Here is a 21,375-nt window from a genome sequence, read left to right as displayed (position 1 = left end):
CAAAAGGGAATCTAGTCTAAGAGGGTCCTGGAGGTTCATCCTTAAATGCCATCAGGATGTGAAAACAAGATCTCTGGTGAGCACAGATTTGTCACAAAGGCCCCACAACAAGGCCCCAGATGGCAGCTTTATCTTCCACTTGAATACCAAACTGGGCAACCCCTATTCCCGATACAAAACGCACCATATCTCCTCCCTTCATTTACCCCTGCTGGTCCTCCCTCCTGTGATACCCTCTGTTCCTTTTCTACTTGTCAGTATCCTCTCCCCTTTCAAAGTCTAACTCGAATTAACCTACTTATTGTTTGGATTGAACTGGTGGAGTTAGAGAGGAAAACTTGGGTTCCACGCATTAACCACAGAAGCCCCAGGATGTCACGAGGTGAGCCTGCCTCATCCTTTCCACTGCCAGTTGGGTCTTAAATGGAGAAGGAGGGTCCGTCCAGCCAAGACTCCCTGCTGAGCCTCAGGGCAATACCAGCTGGACTGTCCTTGCATCTCCCAAGTCTCAATGCCCACCTAGAGAGACACCAAAGCTGCAAGCACAATGCGTGGCCCAGTATCTATTCTCAATTCATGTTTCCTTTATTATAATAATAATAATAATAATTACTACCATTATTACTGCTCCTTCCCCACTCCCTACTGTCACCAGCCGCAGTCTGCCAAACCAGTCCTGAGTTACAGAGCTAGAAGAAGGAACGAGGGGAGATCACGACACAGTCACCAGCCTGAGCTCCCCTCCCCACTTCCACCCCAGGCCTGTGGCCTAGACTGGTAATCCCAGGAAACTGCCTCCCGATTCTGCAGAATTTTCTCAGCCCTGATGGGACGGACTGGGGTGGGCATTCTTCTCTGGATGTCTGGCCCTGGCCAAGTGGCCTGACGATAAAACTTTTAAGAACTGGTACCTGTAACTTGCAACACCTCAAATACAGTTCACTACTTTCCTTTTAGTTCTAAAGGGACAGGTGGCTCAGGTAGGAGACAAGGTAGGAGACCAGAATGTCCCCTATGAGACTGGAGCAAAAAGCCCCAAGATGAATGTTTCCATTATGCAGGTCCTCTGAGGGCAGCCCCAGGGCTTCATGGTGGCAAAAGGCCATGCCCCAGCTCTGGGAGGCAGGAGCCCAGAGACCTCCATCTGCCCGGCCCCTGATCCAGGTGGCCGAGAAGACTCCGAGAGTCTTCATCCAACAAAGGTCGGCTTGCTCCCACCCTGTGGACCTCTCCTATTTCTGTGGCTCAAAGAACCAAGAGACCAGATGCCCTTTTAAATGCCAATATAGCTCATGCTCTCACCTACAGAAAAGGCTCTCCAAGGAAAGAAAACCTACCCAGGTAATTCAGAGGCTTATGGAGTTCGTGGGAGGCCAGACTGCTGCCGGGGTTTTTTTTGTTACGTTTTGTCTTTTCAGGATCTACAGGAGACGGTGTTTCATAAACTAATAAAGGAAGTTAACTACGCAAACAAAAGCAGGGTGGGAAATGCTAACCACCTATTTGAATGTACTTGTACCCCACCTCCTTCCCCCAAAGCTCTGAGGCTGCAAGAAGTAATTGTTATTGGAATCATGGGCATGAGTGGCCAGTTTCTTGCCACTGCTGCAGACTCGGACCCTCAAAGTGACCATTTCCTTGGGCTCTGAAATCGGGTGGGGATGGTGGACAGCAGGTCCCAGGCGCTGCAACCCCGGGGAGAGCCCACCCGAAGGCGCCTTCCCCACCCCCTCCTTTCATTCCTCCCACCTCAAGGCCACTGGATGCGCTGGACAGCCGCGGCCAGAGGCGGCCACCCTGCCCCCACCCCCCTTCCTAACGCCCTCGTGCATCCGGAACCCTGGGAAGGGAGCTTTGGAAGCCGAACGGCGGCCGGAGGATGACCCGGCCCCAGCGTCTCCGCACCCCCTCCCCCAACCGTGTCACATGGCTGCCCCAACGAGGCTCGCAGTGCGCCCCGCCGCGGAGACCCAGGGCCGCGTCGCCACGGGCAGTGGGTGATGAAACCTCCCCGGCGAATTACCGCAGAGGGCAGGGAGCAGAGCGGGGCCGAGGCCGGGGCCGGCGCGGGGGGTGGGAGCTGGTACCCGGGCTCACCTGTTCTCCAGGAGGAGGATGGAGACGGCGGGGGAGGGGCGAGGGCGCGTCAACCCGGGGTGAGTGGGGCGGCGCTCGCGTCCCCGCCCTCCCCCAGCCCTGCAAGCCCCCAGAGCAGCGCCGTCGGACTGACGGTGCCCGGAGCAGTTCCTGTCCCCAGCCCAGGCGCCGGGGAGACGTGAGCGTGCACACGTACACACACAGCGGGGGAAGAGGCGCTCCGAGCGGCGCCCAACTTTCTCCCTGCTTCCGCAGGCCGGGGGAGAAAGCGGTCGGGGGCAATCCAGCCCCGGCCGTGCTTGGGGAGGGAGCTCGAACAAGGAAAAGAGACGGAGAGAATTTCCTTGGGTTTTGTTTTTAGGGTTTGGGGAGAATTTTTTGACCTTTTCCATCCGATGAATGAAGAGTAAAGGGAACCAGAATGGGGTGGCGAGTAGCGCTTTGAGAAAATGGAAGAGTATGTTTGGAGACGCGTAAAGTTGCCTTTCAAGCTCCAGCCTCTGGGGCACGCGATGCTCCTCGGCGGGCTGACTCAGGGCTGCCTGGGCCTCCCAGCCCCCCGCCTGGAAATGATGCAGGTCCAGTCAGTCACCTGGATCCCTGCAGCCCAGCCCGGAATCCGTCTGGACTGAGGGAGGGGCGAGAATCTGGCACCAAGGCCCACCAAAGAGGGGCGAAAAGAGGAAGATGGGCCAGTCGCTCAGGCTAAGTCCTATATCTAGTGCTCTGATCCTATCTTAAATAGTTTGAGGGATTTTTTTTTTTAATGCAAAGCGTCACAACGCCAGGAATTCCCATATGTGTCCAGTTTGGCCCCAGCATCACTGTATCCAGGAAACTTCCCCAATCCTCGGGGCTGGGAATCTCAAGTGAATTCCAACAGGCAGAAAGAGGAAACTTTCCCAGCCCGATGCGGGTGTGATGCGAGTCAGGAGACCGGGCGGACGCTGTCCCAGCGCAAACTGTCCCCTCTCGCCCTTCTTTAGCTGCAACCGGAGCTGGAATTCGCTTTTATTTTTTTAAGTCCCTTCGGCCATTGCCCTCGAGCACCCGCACACGCGCATGCATCTCCGGCCGCGCTCTCACACACTCACACACGCACGCAAACGCGTGGCCGCCGCCAGGTCTGCAACTTTGTCAGGCGCTCCCAGCGGCGCTCGGTTTCCTCCCGTAGTAGTTGGGCACAGGCCACGCCTCCCGACCGTGTTGTCAAACGGGCGGGGGTCTCGGATTGGTCCAGCCGCCGGGACAACACCTGCTCGACTCCTTCATTCAAGTGACACCAGAGCTTCCAGGGATATTTGAGGCACCATCCCTGCCACTGCCGGGCACTCGCGGCTCCGCTAACGGCCTGGTCACATGCTCTCCAGAGAGCTACGGGAGGGCGCTGGGTAACCTCTATCCGAGCCGCGGCCGCAAGGAGGGAAAAGGCGAGCGAGGAGGAAGAGTGGGAGGAGGAGGGGAAGCGGCGAAGGAGGAGGAAGAGGAGGAGGGGAGCACAAAGAATCCAGGTCTCCGGGCGGGAGGTTTACACCAAGAACCATGTGTGCCGAGCGGCTGCGCCAGTTCGTGACCCTGGCTTTGGTGTTGGCTACCTTCGACCCGGCGCGAGGGACCGACGCCACCAATCCGCCCGAAGGCCCCCAAGACAGGGGATCCCAGCAGAAAGGCCGCCTGTCCTTGCAGAACACAGGTAAGTGCGTGCGCCCCAGCGGCGGGGAGCTGCTGGGAGAAGACACCCGGCACCCACGCAGAGCGCCCCGGGCGCTTCGCCCGGAACTGGGCGCCCACCCTGGGCCGCGCAAACTCTTGGGGTGGCGTAGGACGTGCAAAGGAAAGCGCGAGGCAAAGCGAGGTCCGCGCCGGGCTCCGCGCGCCCGGAATCCGCACGTGCTGGCAGGGTGATGAAATGGCTGGGGCAGGACTTGTTGCTGTCCTCCCTGGGTCGAGGGTAAGTGAAGCAGCGTCTGACGCGGCCAGTGCCGGCTCCGGAGTCCCCGGTCCGGTTCAAAGCTCCCTGCTCCATCCTGACCGGCTTGCGGGAGGCACGGAGGGTCCCCGGAGCGGGGCTGCGCCCTGAAGCCGGAGAACTTCTCTTCCCAGCCGGCGGGCCGCGGCAGGACCGCTTCTCTCCTTCCTCAAAAGATGCCCGACATCCGAGAACTTTGTAGGCGAGACAAATTGCATTTTGAACTTTCCCCTTAGGGGGCATTCCTTTCGGAAGGGGTAGGGGCGGGTGGCGCAAAAGCGTACCTCTGCGGTGCTGCCGCCGTCCCCCGCTCCAGGGCAGGTCAGCAAGGGAAGAAATGGTGACACGGCCCGAACCGTGCGCCGCAGCTGCTTGACCGGCTCTCCGCTCACCCACAAGCTGCCGAGCACAGCCAGGCGTGCAGGGCTCGGGGCTGGCCCTTTTCCCAGCCTCCTGGAGAGGAAGAAAATCTGCCTACAGCTCCTTCGCTCTTCACGGCCCTCTCTTTATTTAGGGGGCCTGCGAAACCGGGGGCGGCGTGCGTGCGCTCACCGCACGAGCAGGAATGCACGAGTGCCCATTAGCGACGCCCGGAGCGCGTGAATCGCGGCCCTGCGCGCTCCTGGCCGGCGCGCCGGGGCCGCGCGTGGGGTCATCCGGGAGTCTCCCACCTCCATAGGCGGGTGCCAGCACCCGCGGCCCGCGCCCCGCTCATCCTAGGACCCTCGCCCACCCTCTCCTCAGGGAAAGTCCCAGAGCTTTCCCTGAGAATCGAACGTGATTTTCGCTAGTTGGTGACCCTCAATAAATACACGCCCCTCATTCTCTCCGCAGATTTAATCTGAATGTGGATTATCTCCTCCGACCCCGCCCTTCTTCCAAAATATACTTTTCTGATGTAATTTTGTGGTTGGTTTAAGTCAAGGAATTGGGTAGGGGGAGGGAAGGAAGACAGGCTTTGCGCGCGGCAGCCTGACAGTTAACTCCCTCTCAGCCTGTCCTTTCACAGAGACGAATTAGAGCCACATTCTGCGAAGGGGGGCAGCAAACTCCCGGGTCGCGGGAATTCTAGGGGATGAAGCGTCACCTCACCCCGGATCTCTGTTTAAAAGGAGCCTCTAACTGCGAAGGTTGCGTTTCTGCAGACGAGCCCCCATCTGACTCTATCCCCGAGCCTGCTTGCAAACCGCAGCTTCCCCAGCCTGGTATTTTTAATGCGGACGGTTTGGAGGCGCTGCCTTAATAGGAATTTTGTTTTGATTTTTAGATGTTGAATCATAAAGCTGAATTGAAACTGCTTTTTGGACGCTTTCATTTGGGGGTCAGGAAGGAAATGGCCTTCATTTAATAGCAGCAGCTCCATCCAAGTAGAGAAGGGTATTTCATTGATGAAGTACAGAAAGGAAAGAGCAAGCGGATGGGTTGAAATTTTATTTTTGTCTGTGGGTTTAGAAAGCTGAAATATCTTATGCTTTCAGACTAAGTATTCCCACCAATACTTTAATAAGATGAGAAGGATGAAAAATGGAGTGTTCAGACCTAACCTCTGATTGCGACTTTCGCAATGTAGGTTTGGCTAATTTTTTTACAAATATTTACAAATACATTTTCATAAGTAGATGAAGTGATGAAATTTTCTTTCCCTGGTTTTTTAGATCCTGAAATAGTCACTCCTAACTTTTTCTCGTAAATCTTCTTTTAGTCATTACTTTTATTTCAACCCGCCTCTCTGCACTCCCCAGCGTGGCTGAGAATTTTGAATATGATTGTATGTAATTCTCATTTTAGCGGAAATCCAGCACTGCTTGGTCAACGCTGGCGATGTGGGGTGTGGCGTGTTTGAATGTTTCGAGAACAACTCTTGTGAGATACGGGGCTTACACGGAATTTGCATGACTTTTCTGCACAACGCTGGAAAATTCGATGCCCAGGTAAAAAAACATATTGAGCGCCAAGAATGTTTTGTGTTAGCGTAGCGTGATCGAAACGTTCGTTGGAAAGACTTATTAACAGATTTTCTTAGCTGATGGTCATGGTGGGTTTTAGCACTTGCCAGAGACCTTCTAGGTGAGCAGCAGACTGCCAATGACTCCCCACTCCACTCCTGGAGTTCAGCTTTCTGGACCTGTCATGTAGGCTAAATCCTTCTCCACTCTTCAACTGTGTCTCCACACACAGAGTGGAATGGAGACCAAGTTGAACACTTATCTGAGGATTCTTAGCAGAGAAGACAGAAGCCATAATAAATAATAAACACCTTCTAAGGGACACCTAAGGATGTCTGGCTACCCAGAACCCAGTCTGCAAGGCCCATCACATTTAGGAGCGTAGGTTGAGGGGGGAAGGGCAGGGACTCCAACTGACCATGCCGAAAGCTATTTTCAAGAATAAAAGAGACACAAAATTTGTAGAAATTCATCATCTCCTAGAGGGCATGTGGGGGACTTCCCTGGAGGCACAGTGGTTAAGAATCCATCTGCCAATGCAGAGGACACGGGTTCAATCCCTGGTCAGGGAAGATCCCCCATGCCGCGGAGCAGCTAAGCCCATGTGCCACAACTACTGAGCCTGCGCTCTAGAGACCACGAGCCACAACTACTGAAGCCCGCACGCCTAGAGCCTGTGCTCCGCAACAAGAGAAGCCCCCGCTCACCGCAACTAGAGAAAGCCCACGCGCAGCAAGAAAGACCCAACGCAGCCAAAAATAAATAAATAAATAAATTCAGAAGGCATGTGGGCAGGTAGCATGGATAAATCAGGGCCTTCAGAAGAGCAGACTTTTCTCCCTCCTAAGTAGCAGATCCTCCCTTCCCAACCCGAGAAGTCGGAACCCTGAATGGGTCCTGCTCTATATAATAAATATAGTCAGGGCCTGACCCACTTCAGTTATCCCAGGGTAAAGCCCAGTTGCTGTGTGGGCGGGAGATGAACCCAACAAGCAACTTCATGGCTCCAGTGCCCACGATCCAAACACGTTTCCGATGGAGTGGAGCGTTAGGCTCATCTCCTTCATGTCCTCCCCAGCCCACATGTGCACTGTGAAGTGCCCTGTAGTTGTTACAGACTTCCTCTCCCGTTTCACTGGCGAGCCATGACAGTGTTTGGATGAGGCCAACAGTTTAGGTGTGATTTATGGACATCGCCAGTCACCGTGTACTGACATCCTGTAGAGAGCCTGACAAAGCAACGCCTGGGAACCAGAAAGCAATGTGACGGGGCTGGCAGCCTCCCCTACAGAGGATGTGGGGTGGCAGCAGGGGAAACAGAAACCGGGGAAGGAAAGAGGAGTAGAACGTTTGAACTCCTTGAGACTCCCGAATAAAGCATCCCTTCTGGATTAACTGGAATTAGGAAACGTACTAGGAAATCCGGAGGAAAGATGTGTGTTTCAGGGCAATCCCACAGGATGTCAGGGAAGAATACCAAGAACGTATTAGTGCAGCCCTCGCATAAATTAATCTTCCTTTTTTCTCTCAACCAACAGCAGTCTGTTCTCAAGTTAGAAGCATCCCTTTCAAGTCAGATCTCAGGCCATAACTACTTAATAAACTGGCACACCCTACCCTCCATCCTATTTGGCTCCCACTGGAGAGTCAGAGGAAAGGGGGCTACGGGGAGGTGGTTTTTCAGTGATCAGACACTATCTGTAGACATTTCAACTGCTTCTAAAGGAGAGAACTGAAATAAACATGCTGGCTGGCTTCCCACTTCCAACGTAAACCCATTTACTTTCTCAACTCCGGTACGTCCGGGCCTGTCTAAAAAGACAGGGGGTGACCTCTCCAACGACAGCTTGTTTCTATAGTAAGCGGGGTGCGGGGATCCCTGGGTAGGTATCCCACAGTGCCTCTCTGCCCCGAGAGGTTGATAAGGGAGCTGCCGGCCCGGGCTCGCCGCCACACCCCGAACAGCTGTCTCCTTTCTAGGATAAGAGCGATCTAATGGGGTTGCCAAGAAAGAGGACTGTAGGCCAGATGTATGCCTGGCTGCCTTCGCCACTCGGAGGCTGGGAGCATGGGGGAGGGGCCGTCAGTCGGGCAGTTCAGGCCCCAGATGCTGCCAGGCAGTGTGCCAGGCGGGCCTTTTAGAGGCAATAACCCTAACAGTTTCAAGGAGTCGAATTGCTTTCAAAAAGGAAAAAGAATGCTCCTCCTTAAAGGCTAGGAGGAGACAAGAGAGAGTATGGGCTGGGGGTGGCAGGAGGCACTGAGACAGAGAAGGGAGGCCCAGCTAGCACCGGATCTTGACATCCCAAGAAGGAACGAGGGGAGAAATGTGAGATTTGGACAAGCAGGCACCTTCTACTTGAGAAAAACTCCTGCTGAGCGCCACCAAGGAGTTCTGGATTTATGCCTGGCCAAATTCCCCTCTGTGTTCCAGAAGCGTTGCCACCAAACGGCCAACAGTGGGCCGCCTTGAGGATGGAGGGTCATGGGTGGCCCAGGACCAGGAAGGCTAGCAGAGCGCGCCAGGAGGAAGGAGGCCGATGCGTCTGTCTCCCGAATGCGGGGGTATCACGTCCCTCTGGACGGACCTCCTGATGTAGCCTCAGCCTGTCACCTGCCAGGGTGTCTGTGTGCGGCAGGGCCTTGGAGTTCAGTTGTCAGAAAAATCCCTTGTAAGCCCAGAAAGGGTAAAAAAGTCGAAGTGTGTAACAAGGACTGGTCTCTTCCGCCCCCCTCTCCCTCCGCTGTCCCCTCTGCTCTCAGGGCAAGTCCTTCATCAAAGATGCCTTGAAGTGTAAGGCCCACGCTCTGCGGCACAGATTCGGCTGCATAAGCCGGAAGTGCCCGGCCATCAAGGAGATGGTGTTCCAGTTACAGAGGGAATGCTACCTCAAGCACGACCTGTGCTCTGCCGCCCAGGAGAACACCCGGGTGATGGTGGAGATGATCCACTTCAAGGACTTACTGCTGCACGAGTGAGTGCTGCCCTCTGGGGGCAGGGGGGTGGGGGGGAACGGAATGGTGCAACTAGGATAGAGGAAGGGGAGGCCTGCTGGGGCTGGAGGAGAGTCTTCCTCGGTTTGAGGGGCTGGCTTGTAGAGGCTGAACTCTCCTGTCAAACTGGGAAGGCTGTGGTTTACCTCAGAAAGCTGTGCACTGACTCCCTGGGAGTCCCCTTCCAGCTGGCCTTCAGGAAAAGCAAAAGAAATTTCCACCATCGGTTTCCAAATCCTAAGCAGTAGCCACAGGAAATCTTTTCACCGAGCGTGAGATGTGTAGAATTCGGAAATACCTTTCGTCTTCCCCTCAGCCAAGATCCCAATGGTGCTGAGTGTTCCAGGTAGCCGTGCAGGTGCCCCGGCGGACGGCCGAGAGCTGATAATATATACTGAGCGTGTACTAAGTGCCAGGTATTGTGCTAAGGGCTTCATATGCATTTTTCACTTGATCCACATGACAGCGCCGTGAGCTGGGTACCCTTCTCATCTCCATTTTACAGATGAGAAAACTGAGGTTCACTGCGGTAAAGGTCGCACAGACAATGAAAGGCAAAGCCAGGATAAGGAGCCAGGCGGTCGGGCTCCAGGACTTACACCCTTACAAACCAATCGCTTTTTCTCCTGCCTCCATAAGCTCTCCTTTCCTTTAGAAGGTCCGATTCACCTTCTCTAACATTAACGCCCTCCCAGAGAAAATGCAAAACAAATGACAAAAACTTTAATCAGCTAAACGCCTTTATGCCAAAGTGAGGAAATAGGAACGTACTAATCGGAAGACTTGCAATTCGATCATAAACCCAGGACGTCTCCTTCCTTAAAAAACATCCCTATGGGATCCTAAATTTTGCAGAGTAGTAAAGCATGTGGGTACATAGTTGCTTCTAACACAGTAGCCCCTGAAGGTTACAATGGCGCCTTCCTTGGGGACTTAGAAAGGAAGCTACTAGCTAAGCAGCCCAGTACAAGTCATAGCACTGTTAGTCTTTACACAGTGACTCGTTGAGCCAAATCAGTACAATTTTATGAACTCTTGCTCCTTAGTTTGTGCCATGGCCTCCCCCAGCTATGTCGCTAAACAGGCCACTCCCCACCTCCACATACACCACTTAGATCACAGAGGACAGCAACCGTCACCTGTCACTTTCCACTTGATTATGAGGCTCTAGGTATCTTGCAGCACCCCTTGGTGCGGTGTTAGAATTATAAGATTCACCGTGAATCTCTGCCAGCAGCTCTTGCCAAGAGCAAACCGATGTGGCTTTTCCTTGAGTTACACTAATGCCTGATAAAATATTTTCTATTCTTCCAAATCCCTAGAGAAAAACAAAGCAACAATAACATCAACAACAATAGCAATAACAATAACTATCATTTTCTCAGTGGGCCAGACCCTTTGGCCAGAGACTTTGCCTGGATTATCTCATTTATCTTTCCCAACAGTGCCACAAGCCAGAGAATACCGTCCCCATATGACAGAGGAAGAAAGTGAAGCTAAGTGGTTAAAGGTCTTACTCTGAGGTTCAATTCCTACTCTTCAACTTGGGAATTGGTGATTCTGAAGCCAGTTGTCGGGAATAGACCTCAAACCTCCTTGTAACCTAGGCTGCGTTCTCCCCCCCTAGACCAGCTAAAGGCTCAGTGGTCCCCAAATGTGGCGGGATTTTTCCCTTTTCTTAGAAACAGCCCCATTACACTGGCAAAGCACTGGGAAATTTCCTTCCTTCAAGGTGCCCCTGCAAGAGGCAGACACCCCATGGCTGAGAAACTCATGAAGTTCATTTGTCCTCAGCCCACTGTCATCCTTTAGAGATAGTTTATTGGCCTCAAGCATGGATGACGGGGCACTTGTTTTTAATTCTATGGTACCTTTTTGGAGCCAAGAAGACTTTATCTTTCTGGAGAAACGTCTTCTGTGGGGAAACTGAAGGTTTTGAGGTTTTTTGCCACCCTCCCCACCTTGAATTTAAGGAGAGGGAAAGTACTGTGGCTTTCTGACATCTCCTCTACGGAAACATGGTCCATGGGGCCATGGGACCCTGACTTCCAAAGGACTCCTTACATCATTTAGAGCCAACACATAGCCCCCACCCAGGCCTGCTCTGGAAATGCTGGTGGTCCATCCCGAAAGCAACCCTGGGCCATTTTCTCAAATTCTCAGTGTGGCTGCCTACAAGTCATCTTGCCTCCTGCTAAGCCGGCACCCCTAGCTCCCCACAAATCCCCACTACCTTCCCTTCTGAAGCCACGACTACACACTGCGTCCCCTAGTGCTTCAAGCTGAACTGAGGTTTTTGTTTTTTAACTATCTGAACTGATTTGGGCACAAAAGATCCCATCAGTCCCCAAATATCAAGAAGACCATTTAAGAATGTGTGACACTGGCCACAGATAAGAAAATGAAAACTGAATTTGCTCTTCCCTCTAGAGAGGAGGAAATCATAGTCACTCCAGAATGCACGTCACCCGCATCCCTCAACCTGATCCTCATTCACCCCAAAACACGTTCAGTTAAAAGGACTTCCTTCAAACCCTCTGCTCCCCTCACCCCTTCCCATCCCACTTCCTCCATATCAACGGCTTGGCCACCACACACCCTGTCACTGAGTGCTGGCAGCCTCCAGCCACGTCCCGCTCCAAGTATTTTAAAAAATCTTTTAGCCTTGCTGACTCCCAGTGGAGAGAGCTGGGCTTTGTCATTAGACACGGGCTGAGCTAGCAGCCGGAGAAGGCACCATGCCAGCTCGAAACAAGCTTGGATGAACACACAGCCCTCCCCACAGTTCACAGCTTTCTCCCCAGCCGACAGCGCTGAGGGCAGAAGAGAGCGTGGGCTAGCCTTCCGGGACCGCCTCGGGATTCGGAGAGCTCATCTGGTGGGCAGGACGCCCTGGCGAAGGAGGCCAAGAGGCAGTCTGTGCATTCCCAAGAGGTCCCTCCCCTTACTCTGGGGAAAGAAACGTGAAGGAGAGCGTCCCAAAAGGACAGATGCTCAGCCTCCTCGATTTGCCCATCTAGCCCCAGGGGGTGGCAGGTAGGATCAGGTGCTAAAATCCCGACGCTGCTCTAGCAGATATACTCGGTGACCCTGACCTCCCTGAGGCAGTCAGTTGCTAGTTTTCAAAAGATGGAAGGAAACAGACCTGCAGGGAGCATTTCCCTTGTGTTGCCCCTTGCCCTCATCTCTTAACTCAAGCAGACTTGGGTCATTGCTGTCCTCGTCACGGTTAGGGGCCTGCCTTAGAGAGTTCCAGCACCCTGCCCATCAGCCGTGCCCAGACTCTCTGACTCTGAAGGCATCAAGGAGGCCTTAAAAGGCAGCTTGATCTCTATCAGCCAAAACAGTCCTCCTCTCCACTCTCAGCCCAGCCCCAGGCCTTCCCAGCCCAGAAGCTTCCAAAGCCACTTTCACACACACACACACACACACCCGCCTCGTCTCCTTTTTTATATCGATGAAATGAGGACAGTTCACTCAATTACAACTTGAGGACTAATTCATAAAAATGGCAGTAAACTACTTCACAAGTCTCAAAACACAATCTGCTCTTCCTGCTTGGCGACAACTGTCAACTTGCAGAGAAAAGATTAAATGGGCTATAATGCAGCCCCCCAGGTGGTCCAGGCTCACAGAGGAAAAAAATTCTTCTTTTCTTCTTCTTACAAATGATCTCATGTTCCAGAGTGATTTCCTGCCCAAAGGGATGGCCCAGAGCTTCAATGTTCCTGATCAGAGATAGCCAGAAATTCTGCCAGTGAGGACTGCTTAAGAAAGCTGGTTAGCCACATGGAACACTCCATACCCCTCTCCCGCCTTGGGGATCTTAAAAAGACCAGTGAGTGGGCCAGGACCGCCCATTGCCGGGGGGTACCTTTTGCCAGCTGGGCCCCAAAATATAAGAAGCAGGCACACTGCTCCAGTTGTCTGCACACACCTCCCACCCGCAGGAGGAAGGTCTGCATGACGTGGTCATCCAGCACTTTCCTAAAGAACACCCCGGGGCAGCTGGGATGGCCTGAGCAACTGGCCCTCCCCTTGGGATCCCAGCGTGCTTATTTCACAGACAGCTGGCTCTCGTCCCAAGCACGTAGACCCCTGTCAGCCAGCTCTCCCCTCCCTCATCTCCCGTTGTGGGGAAGCCCAGATTGGAAGCATAGAGGTGCTTAGACAGCCACTCCCCCACCTCGGCCTCTGCTACCAAGGAGCGGAAGAGCTCTGTGGGAATTCACATCCCCCCACCCTTCTCTGCCTGTTCCGGACTCCTCCAGATACAGAGGAGAGTGCACCCAGAAACTTCCCAAAACACCCTTTATCACCATGAGCCCAAACCAGGGGCAAACACGGACTATGGGTTAGATGGTGTTTTGGGATCCTCACGTACAAAGCTCACCTAGGAGAAGGATACCCAGCGCAAAGCCAGCCAACCTCGCTTCCCTGCCATAAACACTCCTCAGTTTGGTATTTAAGGCCCTTCACCATTTGCCTAAGTATTCCACTGGCTCCAAGACCCAGCTCCACTCCTGCTAAAACCCTCCTAGTTAGCACACCCTAAACAGACCCGGAGCTCCCCTGCCGTCTTATTCACACAGCTGGCATTCTTGCCCCCCCTCCCCAGAGATTCTTCCTAGACTTCTAGCATATGCACCTGTGAATTGTCCCTGGCCCTTTTATTTGTGCATGGCATGCGGGATCTTAGTTCCCCAGCCAGGGATCGAACCCGGCCCCCTGCAGTGGAAGCGCGGCTTCCTAACCACAGGACCACCAGGGAAGTCCCTCACTGGCCCTTCATCTTGTGGTAGGCTCTCTCCCTAGCCTCCAGTTCTCTCCAATGCCTGGCATGGAGCCCAGTACGTAATGGCCACCCAGTCCATGTTGGTTGAGACCAGTACTCCAAAGAATAGGCTTCAGGTAGTTCCAGAAAGATCGTCCACCAAACCAAACCCAAGCCAAGCGTTGGTCACGTCCCTCCCCCCTGGTATATCGGTCCTGCCCTCTGCAGGCGTACCGCATCCTGGGTCTCTCTCTCAATCTCCAGACCCTACGTGGACCTGGTGAACCTGCTGCTGACCTGTGGGGAGGAGGTGAAGGAGGCCATCACGCACAGCGTCCAGGCTCAGTGTGAGCAGAACTGGGGAAGCCTGTGCTCCATCTTGAGTTTCTGCACGTCGACCATCCAGAGGCCTCCCACGGCGCCTCCCGAGCGCCAGCTCCAGGGCCACAGGGCCAAGGTCTCCAGGGGCCACCACGGCGAAGCAGGTCACCACCTCTCGGAGCCCAGCAGTCAGGAGACCCGCCGAGGTGCCAAGGGCGAGCGAGGTAGCAAGAGCCACGCAAACGCCCACACCCGGGGCAGAGCGGCCGGCCACGGGGCCCAGGGAACTTCTGGAAGCAGCGAGTGGGAGGATGAACAGTCTGAGTATTCTGATATCCGGAGGTGAAACGAAAGGCCCGGCCGGGAAATCTTTCCTCCACGCCGTCCATTTTCTTCTCTCTGGACATTCCAAAACATTTGCCATTAAAGAGGGGGGATGTCACACGCAGGATGTGATGGGGATTGCGGACTTGATGGAGGTGTATGTAAGCGGCATGGACAGGTGAAGCGGAGACTCCCTGGGGGGCAGCGAGGGCTCGGTTGTGCCCGCTGGGTCCCGCACCGGCACATCCCGAAGGGAGGGAGCCACCCGGCGTCCTCATTGCAACTTTGCCTTCTTTCCATCCGCGGAGCCCCTGGGCGGCAGCCTGCGGTTCCCTCTGCTGTGGGAGGCGATGGGGAGGGGCGGGGGTGACCCCCGGGGCTGGATCGCGGCCCAGACCGCAGCTTCTGGTGCTGTCTTGGTGGAGGGCAGCTGGATTCCGGTTTAGGAGTGGGTGTGAAAATCTCCCTGGGAATCGGGAGAAGGGTGGAGAGGAAGCAGGGGCCGTGTGGGTGCTTGGCCAAACCAAATCCAGTTTCTTGCATGGGACCTTGAGGTTTGGAGCAACTTGGGAAGGGGCGGGTGAGGGTTCTAAGTGTAATTTCTGAGCCATTGTTCTGTCTGGGGCACCCTGTCCGAGGGAGAGGCCCCCGTGTGTTTGTATTTTAACCACTGCTTCAAGTCTCGATTTCACTTTTTTTTTTTATTTATCCAGTTACATCTCCCTATCTGTCGTCTAAATAAATAGCTTTCAAACAAAGCAACTGGGTCATTAAAACCAGCTCAAGGGAAAACAAAAAACAACCCATCTTTGGGGGCTGAATTGTTTTTAGTGCTATTTTAAAAGGAATCAAAGAGCAGTGTAGCCGTACATCTGACGGCCTGACGTGGGCTCATTGCCACTTAGGGCAAAGCCACACCTGGAGGAAAATGCACACAGGAGGAGTGCATTTGACAGACTTCCTTTTGCATTTCAGTATCTCACCTCAGCCAAGACAGATAAAGCACCACACCCTGGATTCCCTGAGGCCAAGTTGGAAAGCTGGCCTCTCCGCGCTGGAGGATGGAAAAGGGGAACACAGAAGGACTACTCAGTAATTTTCACCAAGGAATGCCGACCTTTTGCACAAATGGAGGAGACTGCTGAAAATCGCTGAGGGACGAGATTTCCCAGATCCAGATTGAAAATTTAGCAATAAGAAAAGGAGTCAGAGTAAACAAAAGAAAGGCAGAGAGGAGAGACAGAAGGAAAGATACAGGGAGAAGATTAGAACAGAAATCGTCAGCAGTGGATGTCTTGTGGTTACTGAAGAGGTTTCAGAGATAGGACTTTACTTCTCTTTCCCAACAGGCCACAAAGTAAAGCTTATCCTTTCTTGCAGCCAGTACTCAGACAGGAGCCCAGTATTGCAAGGAGTGGATGGATGTGCTGGGCCAGGTCCTTCTAGAGCAGGGGTCGGCAGACCTTCTCTATAAAGGTCCAGACAGGGAATACACTATTTTCGGTTTGGCGGGTTGCATGGTTTCTGTTGCAGCTACTCAACTAAGCCTTTGTCGCCTGAAAGCAGACATACGTAGACAACACATACCAAATAGGCTTGTCTCCATGCCATTAAAATTTTATTTAACAGGGACCCAACTGGACTTGGCACTGGGCCTGGGTTTGCTGACTGCTGTTCTAGTGACTGGGCAAAAAAGTATGCATCCTCCATTTACATCAGCTCATAGCTTTCCCTGAAAGCAACCTGAGGCCAGAGATAAAGAAGCTAAATTTATCTACTCGAAAATGATTTGTTCCACAGAATGCCCGCACCCAAAGCACAGCTAGTGTTTATATAACCCAAATCCAATCTCATTGCTGCCAGGACACGGTGCCGGAGCGTCATTTCCCCAATCTTTCATGATCCATGTGGGAAAGAAACCATTTGGGTGTCGGGGGAGGGGGACAAAAGGCTGGGAGAAGCACCTAGAGAGAGCTAGAGCTGCAGAAAGAGGAGGAGACCGTGCACTTAATCTGGCTCTGCCCTCGGAGGGAGGAGGACCAGTGTGTCAGGCTCTGCCATGGCAACCGAACATAAACCGTGTTCGGTTTATGTTCAAGCCACGAACGTAAGCGGTGGATGCCCTCACTGCTTATGCCTTGAGAACGTGTCTCGAGCCACGCAGCACGTGGACTGTTTTCCTTACATCACTCAAAAGCTGAAGCAATAACAAATTCTCTCGCGTTGCTGGGTCAGCTGTTCATCTGTTCGCCGGCTCCTGGGCTGGATGGGGGAAAGGCATCACTTTTACGTTTTCCTCAGTGTAACTGTTTTACGTGTTCGCTCCTGACGTCCCATGTGTTGCTTCTATTGTAAATATTTGTCATTTGTATTTATTATCTCAATGTTTTCCCCCAAGGCATAAAATTGCTTACTGTGTTGATTTGAACCGCCTCCCTGATCTCTGTTGTATATTTTTCATGCCACTGTTTTGTTTCTTCTCAAAAGTCAGGTAGAAATCCTTGCCTTCTGGTTCCTAATGTTTTGAAGCCTACAATCGTATTTATTGCTGAGATTCTTTATCTCAAAACTGAGGAAAATCCAAATTCCTGTAAGCATGGACAGAGGCATTTGTACAATCTAAAATGTAAGCAAAGTCGTCCTTAAAAATAGGCCCTGAACTTGGGGCTTCGTACTTCATACAAATTTGCTCTTGAGCCTTCCTTTGAGGAAGGATGTGGATTCCAAATAAAGATATGATGTTTATTTTGAGCCTTGCATCTTAACAAGATGATCCAAACACCTCTCCTTTGTATCAATAAATAGTCCTGTTATTCTGAAGTGAGAGGCCTGAGTAGAGTGAAATGCTAACACTCAAAACTAAAATAGAAAACACCAGCCCAGAGCTACAGTCATACTTTGACACACACACACACACACACACACACACACACACACACACACACACGGAGAGAAATTTCAACTCGAACCAAGGAAAAGTCTTCGTTAGAACAACATGGGAAAACAATGCTTCCAGGGCCCATTTCCTAAGGAAGAACAACCCTCATCCGATCTCAACATTGGTACCACGTGAGCTTGCTAAGTCATAATATCTGTTTCTGTTATGGATTTAGGCAGCAGGACCTGTACATTGTCACATTGCATTATCTTTCTCCAAGCGTTAGTAAAGGTTTTAAATAATTGACTTCCCCTTGAGTAGCGTTATTGTCTGAGAGGGCTTTGGATGGGCCAAGGGAGATGGCTGTGAGCAAGTGGGGTTTGAGTCCATTTTAAATGCTGGATGTTCAGATATCTACAAAAGAGAAACAGACTCACAGACATAGAGAACAGACTTGTGGTTGCCAAGGGGGACGGGGTTGGGGGAGGGAAGGATTGGGAGTTTGAGATAAGCAGATGCAAACTATTATATATAGGATGGATGAAAAACAAGGTCCTGGGACTTCCCTGGTGGCCTAGGGGTTAGGATTCCGGGCTTTCACTGTGGTGGCCCAAGTTCAGGGCAAGATCCTGCAAGCTGCGTGTTGCCAAAAAAAAAAAGACAAAAAAAAAAAGACAACAACAAGGTCCTACTGTGTAGCACAAGGATCTCTATGCAGTATCCTGTGATAAACCATAATGGAAAAGAAGATGAAAAAAGAATATATATTATATGTATAATTGAGTCACTTTGCTGTACAGCAGAGATTAACACCACATTTATACTTCAATAAAGATTTTTTTTAAATGCTGGATGTTCAGTTTACAGGGAGGGGAACACAGGGAAGAAGACCGCCCTGGGCTTCTCCTCCATCACAGGGACTCTGTTCAAAACCCTGCCTGGGCCTTCCCTGGTGGCGCAGTGGTTGAGAGTCCGCCTGCCGCTTCAGGGGACATGGGTTCGTGCCCCAGTCCGGGAAGATCCCACATGCCGCGGAGCGGCTAGGCCCATGAGCCATGGCCGCTGAGCCTGCGCGTCCGGAGCCTATGCTCCGCAACGGAAGAGGCCACAACAGTGAGAGGCCCGCGTACCACAAAAAAAAAAAAAAAAAAAAAAACCTGCCTGGATCACCCAGACAAAGAGGAGGATGAGCTTCCTGTGACCAGCCCAGGGCCATCAGGTTGGTCCTCACATCTCCCTCTGGAGTCCACAGACCTTGGAGTTGGCCACCCCTTCTTTCAGACTGAGCCTGCAGTGGACGCCACCGGAATAAAAGCTCAGTGGCTCTGCACAGGCAGGGAAGCCTGCTCCCCAGCTCTTCCTCAACACGATAGAGCTGGAGTCCCCGATTTACTCCATTGGCATACCTACTATGTGCCCAGGACCGCACTAGGCACGTTGCATACGTAATCTCATCCCCAGTATGTCCCACAAGTAGCAGGTCTTATCCCCATTCTACAGGTGAAGAAACCAAGGTATAGAAAAGTAAAGCAACTTCTCCCAAACCATGTGGCTAGTGAGGGGGGCGGGGTCTGAACTCAAACCCAGATGTGTGACTCTAAGCCCACATGCTTTCCCCTACTTCAGGCCTAGATTCTCCACATTTGATTTCTTTTTAAATTTAAACAAGTCAGTATTATTCCTATTTTACACAGGGCTTAGAGAAAGAATAAATTATACTCTTAGCTTTATAGCACCAGGCCTCTGAGGAGTTCTGCTTTAGAACGGAAAGGAAAATTGATGCTCTCACCTTTCCTCTCTGCAAAGACTCAGATTTTGGTTCAGGTTAAAGGAAGAACAGGAAAATCACGGCATCTCATCGCTTTTCTGTGCATGTGGGTAATTTTTTTTTTAAGGTGCTTCTCAAGTGTCCCTGAGGAAATCATTTGGGGAGTGGCTGGCTTGTGTCACCATGTATATTGAGTTGTCTCCACTAAACCCACCCGATCGCCAGCACTGCCTGAGACGTCAGGCTTCCCTGAAATCTTCACCACTGTCATCACCCTCATCATGATCGTTGCAGTTTCTTGTGGATCTGTTATGTGCCCCAGGCGCTGCCTGGTGCTTTACAGATATTATTATTTCTGAGCCTTATTTTACATATAAAGAAACTGAGGCTCAAAGGCATCTTAATTTGCCTAGAGCCCATCGCAAGGCTAGCTAGCTCCGGAGGGGGGGGGGGGTAGGGCTCACCCTGCGCTGCCTTACCATCCATCAACCCTGATGTGAAAATGTGCGTTTAATAACCCCCGAGTGTTCGGAAATGCAGCTGCCTCCCCGCAACCTTCAGGACTGCTCCAGTCCACCAGTTCAGGAATGACGAGGCTGTGGGAGGGTTAGAAGATCTTCCAAATATGCTAGTATTCAAGCAAAGTTTCCAAAAGGAGCAATTGTGGGTCCCGCAATCTGGAGACGGAAATTTGAATTTATTCTAAAGTCAAAAAAAAAGAAAGCACCCTACTGAGGAGGGGACAGCCTTGTCCAGAGAACACGTTTTATGTAAAAGTATTTGCAGGGGGGCGGGGGGGGCGAAAAAGGAGGAAAGAGCAATACTAACTTTGAGCTGGGAGTCATGCATGGCTGCTAGCATAAGCAGTTCAATTTTTATCACTCCCCAGAAAGAACACACACTCAAAAGTCACTCACTGAAGAGAATGGGGGGAATAAAAGCCACAAAGCCAACCTAAGGTTATGCGTGGAACGAGCCCCTCCAGGATGAACTCTGATGTCCCAGAGAACCCAAGCCTCCTGGCACTTGAGGGTGTATTCCCACCTACCACCATGTAACATCAGGTCTGCCTGGGCGAACTAAAGCATGGGAAAGACAAGAGAAGCCCCTCCAGGAATTCTCAGAGGCAGGGCAATTGTTCACAAGGTGCCGAGGAGAATTGGCTAGTTCCAGGTTCCATTGGAGAGTTTCCAGGATCGTTTATAGTTCTTAAAGCTAAGGGGGAGTGGCCAGGTTAAAAAGAAGTGACAACCTAATAAGAATGGAGACCACCTGCCTTCTTGCCCTTGGTGAGTCATGCAGAATACTCAGCAGAGGACTGGGGACACCAAAGAGGGCTACGTGCAGGGTGGATGACCAGGCCCTGGAATTTTGTCCCGGTTGTTTATTGCAATGTTAACAACAACCCCCAAAACTTAGTAGATTGAAACAATGATTTTATTTTGCTCACAATTTTGTGGGTCAGAAACTTAGAAAGGGCTCTGCTGGGCGGTTGGTCTCTTCTGCAGATGGCGTCAGCTGCCTTCACAGATGGATGGATGGGCCCTTTAAGATGGCATCTCAGTACTCCTGGCCCCCAACCTCATCCCCTTCTCTCTCTCTCCCTCTCCATGTGACACCTCATCCCCCGAGGCCTCCCAAACCATGGCTGTCTCAGGGTGGTTAGTCTCCCTTCTTCCATGGTAACTGGCTTCCCCAAGACAGACTGGAGGATTTTACAGCACATTCTGCAGATCTAAACTAGGGTTTGAAGTTCATCCTTGGTAATGACTGTCACAAGGGCAGACACTGACCTCTGCACACAGTTTCATGTCTCTCCAGAGGCCCGGCCATCACACAGTGGGAATGAATGAATGAATGAAACCTCTTGTCCTAAAAGGATGCCAAATTGTCAAATCAGGTAAGTTTCAATTCACTTTAACTCCTAAAGGAAATATAACCTTGTGTCCTTGTAAGGGGCACTGACATGTCAGAGAGTCAGTGAGTGGGTGTCAGAATTAAAAGTCACTGGGAAACCTAATAATCTTAGAGTCAGGAGACATAATATTGATCCAGACACTTTACTTGTCTTGTACCCGGTAAATCTCTTTTTAAAAAAAAAATAATGACTGAAAAAATAAATCAGGACTGACCCTGAGATCTTGGCAAATCAGTTAAACTCTGTAAGCCTGTTTCCTCAGCTACAAAATAAGGAAACTAACAGCTTCCCTCACACTGGGTAGTGAGGAGAAATGACTGAAGCTATACGAAAGTGACAATACACAGGAGATGCTCTGAAGACCATGGATGCCATGTCAACAGTGG

At 51.9% G+C, this 21,375-nt stretch overlaps 1 protein-coding gene and 1 long non-coding RNA gene across 4 annotated transcripts in view; one reads left to right on the top strand and one right to left on the bottom strand.

Moving 5' to 3' along the window:
• LOC115838728 (uncharacterized) overlaps positions 1 to 2,244 on the bottom strand; it is a 140,997-nt gene extending 138,753 nt beyond the window's left edge. For both annotated transcript variants that reach the window (XR_009563322.1, XR_009563323.1), the window contains exon 1: positions 2,098 to 2,244. This is a non-coding gene — a long non-coding RNA (uncharacterized lncRNA). The remainder of the gene's footprint in view (positions 1 to 2,097) is intronic.
• Positions 2,245 to 3,179: 935 nt separating this feature from the next.
• On the top strand, positions 3,180 to 17,049 carry STC2 (stanniocalcin 2). Of its 2 annotated transcripts, XR_009563321.1 has the most exons (5): positions 3,180 to 3,790; positions 5,855 to 5,997; positions 8,776 to 8,987; positions 14,045 to 14,603; positions 15,401 to 17,049. XR_009563321.1 is itself a non-coding variant. In XM_030829908.2 (4 exons), exons 1-4 carry the CDS (start codon positions 3,640 to 3,642, stop codon positions 14,445 to 14,447), a joined length of 909 nt encoding a protein of 302 aa, XP_030685768.1. In that variant the 5' UTR covers positions 3,180 to 3,639; the 3' UTR covers positions 14,448 to 17,049. The 2 variants fall into 2 exon arrangements, 1 of the variants encoding a protein (XP_030685768.1); XM_030829908.2 differs by having other exon boundaries at positions 14,045 to 17,049.
• Positions 17,050 to 21,375: the final 4,326 nt, after the last annotated feature.

The sequence above is a fragment of the Globicephala melas genome, chromosome 3 (genome assembly GCF_963455315.2).
Source record: "Globicephala melas chromosome 3, mGloMel1.2, whole genome shotgun sequence".
Taxonomy (NCBI): domain Eukaryota; kingdom Metazoa; phylum Chordata; class Mammalia; order Artiodactyla; family Delphinidae; genus Globicephala; species Globicephala melas.
The sequence above is the reverse complement of the archived record's forward strand: the minus strand, read 5'-3'. Positions and strand labels throughout refer to the sequence as shown.